Below are 6881 nucleotides of genomic sequence, written 5' to 3'. Positions count from 1 at the left end.
TCAGGTTAAGACAGACTAGGAAGAAGGATTGGCCATCCACTTCTGAAATAGCAGGCCTCTGAAAACCCTATGTACAACAGAACACATGTAGAATAACAGAAAGGGCAGCTGAGGTGGAGCTTTCAAGTATGGAAATACAAAGGAAGAGGAACCTGGTGATATAGTGCATTACAAATTGCATTGGTAACCCAAAGGTCAATGGTTTAAATACACTAGCTCCTCCAAAGCTGCTTTACTTTCATAAATGTTTTCAACCTTAGAAAACTGATTTGGCGCGTGCGCAGGGGTGGGGGGTCCCTATGAGTCAGAACCAATGGCACTGGGCTTGGATTTTGCAGTTAATGCAGCTCATCTTACTCGAAGACCAGCTACTTGAAAAGGAAACTGTTCTATGAAAGAATGGAGCCACCGTTTACTAGCAGTCATGCTTTTCAGCTGCAGGTCCAAGATTTAAATCTGATCCACAGTGTTTTCAGCCTAAAAACAATAGGAATGTTCAGCTTTGGCCTTTGGTAATGGGGAATTCCAGTGAAATAACTACTAGAAAAGCAGAAGCAGCTTACATTTTAATACTCTAGAGTCTAAAAGACTCTAATTTCTGTGAGAGGGTCTCCTTGGACCCTGAGGTATTTGATGCATTGAACTGAAATAGCAGATCAATTATAATTTCTTTTTACACTGGACATGTTCATGCTAGTTTGAGGTTATAGCAAACAGAAATAAATGTGGGAGGAGGCTCCCTCTAGCGGGTACTTTAAGGGGCAGTTCTTAAGAAGAGGCAGCACTTTCGTGAGTCATGGGCTGCTAGGCTGAAGTGATGCCCCAGCTACTTCCTTCCCAGGTGCAAAAGTCTGGGCTACTGCCCCCATCTGCAACCCATTGGCTGATTTCAGTGGACCTGACTCAAGAAGGGACAGGAGTCCAGGTTGAGCCCAGTGTCCTCTTCCAGAGTTTAATTTTCCTGTGAGAACAGCAGTCAGTGTGACCTACAGAGCTACTAGAACCCAAAAGGACAGTTACCACTAGTACACCGTTGGTGATGAGGGCCTCAGATGCAGAGGGTCTGAAAAACAAAATGAGCGCTCTGGTCAGAGATAGCATTCTTGACTGATTTCCAACAAAGATAGTAAGAGCACAAATTGGTCAAGGGTACCTACAGCTTTCTGGCTCCTCCTGAAAAAATATTGGCATGCAGACTTGTGAAGAAGAAAACTTACACTCATTTTAAATAGATTTCTAGATAAAGGGGTAGAGATTTCTCTCTATCTCTCTCTCCCCCCCCTTCTAATTCACCCAAGAAACTGATTTCTAAAAATTTTGTCAAATCAAGAATTGAAAGAGAGAGCTCCAGACTGGCTTCACTGTAAAACAAAATTGATCTTAGTTTAGTCAGCTGGGATGGGAAATGAGGCACCTCAACTCATTTCAAGAGCTCCTCGGCACCAGATTCTCCCAGTGGGATTTGGGAGCCCTCTTGCTCTATCTTCTACCACCCACCCTCTTGTCCTCCAGGTCAGTCAGAGTTCAGAGGGGTCTGGCCTCCAGGGTGAAGAAGGAAGAGAGGCTGGTGGTTCAAGTACAGGGCACACTGCCTTCCTTCATGTCTTTCCCTCCTTCTGTCTTTGTCCTCTTACTTCCCACCCTCTGCCTCTATGACCTAATTCTTTAGTTCTCAGCACAGTCATGCCTCTGTGACTCTAATTTTAAGTGATAGAGTTATGATCCTAATTTTAATAACTTCCTGGTCAGACCTGACTTAATCCAAAGGCAGCTAGTTGTAGATGGGGACAGCCTCTGTTTTAGACCAAGGGGTTTTTTTGGAGGCGGGCTAACTCCTAACAATTCTGGCTCAGGGTCAAGACATCTTTTCTCAGCTGGGTCTTGCTGAAATCCCCATCACCAAAGTGGCAGGACTTTTTCCCAGAGGTCACCTCAGGGGAGTAGGGGAACTGAGGCGGGCTAATTAGCCTGAGCCATAGTCCTCATCCTGACTGCACATTATAATCACCTGAGGGGAGATTTTAAAGAAATATCAATGTCAGCAGAGCTGGATGGCTAGGGGCACAGCTCCAGCACCCTACAGCTTTAGAAGCTCTTGACACACAGCTTAGGGTGCAGGGTTAGTGCAGGGGAAGAGAGCAGATGAAACTACTTGTAGGCCATAGCCTGATCAGAGCTCTGTGGGCCTGGGGGCTACTCACCTCTCTTCCAGCAGGAATTCCACCTCCAGCTCCTCCATGCCCTGGCAGAGGAGGAAGGGAAAGCACACAGTAATACAGAGGTCTCATGCTCTACTCCGCTAGTTTACCTGATGATAACATACCGTATAATTAATGTTGCTGGTTGCAGCTCATTTGACTCTAACCCATAACAACTCTGTGTGCAAGAGAATGTTACCTCAAGCAATCCTGTTCCATCCTTACAATGTCGGTTATGCTTAAGCTTACGGTTGCAACTATGAACAACAGTTCTGAACCCTGTCCTACCCTGTGCCATCCTCATCGTCTCTGACACACACACGAGCCCATTGCTGCAGTCACTGTGCCAACCTATCTTGTTAAGGGACTTCTCTTCTTTTGCTGACCCTTCATCTTTCCAAGCATGGTATCACTTTCCAAGTAATCGCCTTTCCTAGTAACATTCCCAAAGTATTGAGAGATGAAGCTTCACCATCCTTGCCTCCGGGGAGTGTTCTGGCTACACTTTTCCCAAGACTTAACCCGTTTGTTCTTTTGACAGTCCATGGGATATTCAGTACTCTCTTCCCACACTACAACTCAGAGACATCAATTCTTCTTCTGTCATCCTTAGTCATTGTGGAGGTTTCAGATGCATAGCAAGTAATTAAAAAGACTATGGCCTGAATCAGGCACACCATAGTTTTCAAACTAACATCGTTGCTCCAGAGCTTTGGAGAGGTATGCCTGACAGCCAACTCACCCAAAGCAATATATCTCTCTTGATCTCCTCACTGCTGGGACTAAGAATGTTGATTGTGGATCCAACCAAGATGAAAATGTGAACAATTTAAGGATTTTCTCCATTTATCATGATGTTGCTTACTGGTCCAGAGGTGAGGGGTTTGTTTTTTGGTTTTTTTCTTCTTCTTGATGTTCAGATGCAGTCCATATTTTGAAAGCTGTAGTTTTTTACCTTCTGCAGAAAACATTTTAAGTCCTTCTCACTTTAAGCAAGCAAGGCTGTGTCATCAGAATACCACAGGTTGTTGATGAGTCTTCCTCTTGATGCCACATTTGTCTTCGTAAAGTGCAGCTTCTTGAATGATTTGCTCAGCATACAGACTAAGTATGGAGAAATGACACAACTCTGATGTACTTCTTTCCTAATTTTAAACCATGCAGTGTTTCCTTGCTCTTTTTGTTTCTTGGTTGAGGTGTAGATTTTGTATAAACATAATTAGATGTCCTGGAATCCCCAATCTTCTCAAGGTTAGCCATAGTTTGTTAAGATCCACACAATCAAATGCCTTTGCATAGTCAATAAAGCCTAAATAGACATTCTAAGTCATAGCTATCATATAAGACAGAGTAGAACTGTCCCTCAGATTTCCACAGCTGTAAATCTTTACATTTTCTTCCTGCAAAGAGTTGGTGGATTCAAACACTGACCATTTAGTTATCAGCTAAGAACTTTAACTACTGTACCACTGTTGTTATTAAGGGCTGTTAAGATGACCATCACTCATTGAAACCTTGTGAACAAACCTTGTGATCAAAACCTTGCCCTTCACCATTCCTCAAACTCTCATTGCTGTCAAGTTTGAACTGATTCATAGCTGACCTTCAGTGAGTTTCAGAAGCTGTAAGGTACTTGGGAGGAGTTTGTCTTTCTTCCTTCCATGGAGCTGCTGGTGGATTTGAACTATCAGAGAGATGCTGCCTTTGGATTAGCAGTGCTACTCCCTATGCACTACAACTCCAGAATTCCTCTTGTTTGATATTGAGTCAGAACTGCCTCATAGCTGACCTTCTAGAAGGTTTCCAGAGGCTTTAAATCCTACAGGAGGAGACTGTCCATCTTTCTCCTCTGGAGTAGCTGGTGGATTCAAACGTCATGCATTAGAGTCAGTAGAGCAACTTCATACCATTAGGCCACCAGAGTTCTATTAGCCATTTAAAAAACTCTCAAAACCTCAGACTCATTGCTGTGTAATGGGAACTGACTCATAGCTGATTTTCTAGTAGATTGTCAGAGGCTGTAGATTGCACAGCAGGATATTTTTCCATCCTTAATTTAAGCCAAAAACCTATTTTGTGTTGTTGTTGTCTGCCATAGAGTTGGATCTGACCCATAGCTGACCCTCCAGTGGGTTTTCAGAGGCTGTTAATTGCACAGGAGGAGCTCACCCGTTCATTCCCTACAGAGCAGCTGGTGGCCTTGAACTGTGAGATTGAAGAGCAGTTTCTTGTCACTAGGCCACTAGAGCTCCTTAGGAAAGGGAAACTCAGAGGAGTGAAATAATTTTTAGAGGCCACACAGCTAGTAAGCAAAGGAACTGGGATTTGAACCACCAGCACCAGCTTTCCCTACTTGGCTGTGTCCCAGAGGGAGCCTGCCAAATGGAATTTTAGGAATAACCTAAAATCTGCTGCAGGACTGGGACTTTGCACTCACCTCTGGGTTGAGGGGGAACTTCACGTGGGTTTTCTTTCGGAAGTAGAGCTTGGTGAGGTCATAGAGAACTGTCAAGAGCTGGTCATCTGGTGTCACTGTGTCTTCATCACACACACTTAACTCTAAAACATTCTGGGAAAAGGATAACATGTGTTACCATGGTTGCATTGTACTATTGCCAGGACAAAGCATCAGATCCCAGTCCTAGTGAGGAGGCGAATCTGAGGGTTGGAAGACGAGGACAGAAGCCTCTGCTCAGATGGGAGCAACATTTATTGCAATATAAGAGACAGAGGGCCTATTTCCTCAGTTCAACTTTTGAAATTATTCTGTGCCTCTGCTCTGGCTCTCCTCCTGGATATTTCTGCCTTCTATAGCCTTGATGGACACCTGTAAAATGTGGAAGGATTTAATTTCACCTAAAGTATGGATGACAAGTACAGGACAGGCAAGCGTCCACCAAAACAGGGATGCTATCCATTAGAGAGACCCGAGAGCTGAAGGATGGCACTTTGGTGCTGGAAAATCCATATCAGAGAAATGAAATCTTAACAGTCCAGCACAGTGGTGTGGCAGAGATTGGAAGTGTTCTGATACTTGAAGCCTTGGGGTATTATGTTTGAACTACCCTAAAAGCAAAGCATCTAGAGTTTATGAGGTCAATTCCCAGGTTTGTCAGATGATAGTTCTCTACACATGTTTATATATGCTATAAATAGTTCCTCAAATATGGTAGAACCAACAGGTAGCAAGGTTAAGTAAACTTTTTAATCATAATCAATCACCTAAGGGAATGATTTGCTGTCTTGGGGCCTGAGGGTCAAGCCCTTGGGGAACATTAAGACTATTTAGCATAACACAGTGTTGGTGCTGTTGTTATGTGCTGTCCAGTCACCTTACCCTATGCGCAACAGCTCTGAACCTTGCCCTATCCTGAGCCAGTCTCATTGACTCCAACATACCTAGTCCCAGTGCCCTAGTCACTATACCACTCCATCTCATCCAGGGTTTTCCTCTCCTGTGCTGTCCTTCCACCCTTATGAGCATGATGTCCTTCTCCAAAGGACTAGTCCTTCTTGGCCACATGCCCAGATTATGTGAGACAAAGCTTCAAAATGCTAGCCTCCAAGGAGAAACTTGATTTCATTCTCTCCAAGACACACTTATTTGTCTTCTTGTGGTATGTTCAAGATTCTTCTCCAGCACCACAACTCAAAGTTATGGATTCTTCTTCAGCTCTGATGCATAGCAAGTAATTGCGAAGACAATGGTCTGGATTATGAACACCTTAGTCTCTAGACTGATATTTTTGCTTTTCAGTACTTTGGAGAGGTACCTGACAGCAGATTTTCCCAATGCAATTTGTCTTTTGATTTTTCTGACTACTGGTACCAAGAGTGTTGATTGTGGATCTGAGCAAGCTACAACTGTTAACAATCTCAATCTCTTCTCCATCTATCATGGTGCTGCCAATTGGTCCAGTGGTGAGAATCTTTGTTTTCTTGATGTTGAGCTTCAATCCACATTGAAGGCTGCCGTTTTTGAGGTTCTTCAGCAAGCACTTCAGGTCCACCTCACTTTCAGCAAGCAAAGTTTTGTCATCTGCATAATATAGGTTGTTGATGAGTCTTCCTCTAGTCTTGATGCCATGTTCCTCCTCATAAAGCCCAGCCTCCAGAATGATCTGGTCTATAGATAGATTGAGAAAGAATGGAGAGCCTCCCCCTCCTTTCTCTTGGGCTTAGATCAGGCACCAGCCAGGTTCTATCGCTTAGCCATGGCCAAAATCAAGTCTCAGGACCTTCGTGGCAAGAAGAAGGAGGGGCTGTTGAAACAGCTGGATGATCTAAAAGTGGAGCTTTCCCGGCTGCTCATAGCCAAAGTGACTGGCAGTGCAGCTTCTAAGCTCTCCAAAATCTGAGCTGTCCAAAAATCCATTGCTCATGTTCTCACTGTTATTAACCAGACTCAGAAGGAGAACCTCAGAAAATACTATAAGGGCAGGAAGTACAAACCCCTGGATCTGTGGCCCAAGAAAACACATGCCATACGCCAAAGGCTCAACAAGCAAAAGGAGAACATGAAGACTAAGAAATAGCAGTGAAAAAAGCTCCTGTACCACTGCAGAAATACACAGTCAAGGCCTGAACTTAAACAAATAAAACACAAATCTAAAAAAAAAAAAAAAAAAAAAAAACAAAGTGAACCTCTTTACCACTCCTAGCACCATCCCTTCTAAAGAAGAA

At 43.7% G+C, this 6881-nt stretch overlaps 1 protein-coding gene across 1 annotated transcript in view; it reads right to left on the bottom strand.

Moving 5' to 3' along the window:
• The window catches only part of PLA2G4E (phospholipase A2, group IVE), a 48397-nt gene that overhangs the window by 31764 nt on the left and 9752 nt on the right, over window positions 1–6881 (bottom strand). The window contains exons 4-6 of the mRNA XM_006883220.1: window positions 4636–4767; window positions 2202–2242; window positions 1021–1063 (exon numbers count right to left, since the gene is read on the bottom strand). Coding sequence (XP_006883282.1) covers window positions 1021–1063; window positions 2202–2242; window positions 4636–4767 — 216 coding nt within the window. The remainder of the gene's footprint in view (window positions 1–1020; window positions 1064–2201; window positions 2243–4635; window positions 4768–6881) is intronic.

Source organism: Elephantulus edwardii, unplaced genomic scaffold (assembly GCF_000299155.1).
Source record: "Elephantulus edwardii isolate Elephantulus edwardi_28Jun2011 unplaced genomic scaffold, EleEdw1.0 scaffold00026, whole genome shotgun sequence".
NCBI classification, from domain to species: domain Eukaryota; kingdom Metazoa; phylum Chordata; class Mammalia; order Macroscelidea; family Macroscelididae; genus Elephantulus; species Elephantulus edwardii.
The sequence above is the reverse complement of the archived record's forward strand: the minus strand, read 5'-3'. Positions and strand labels throughout refer to the sequence as shown.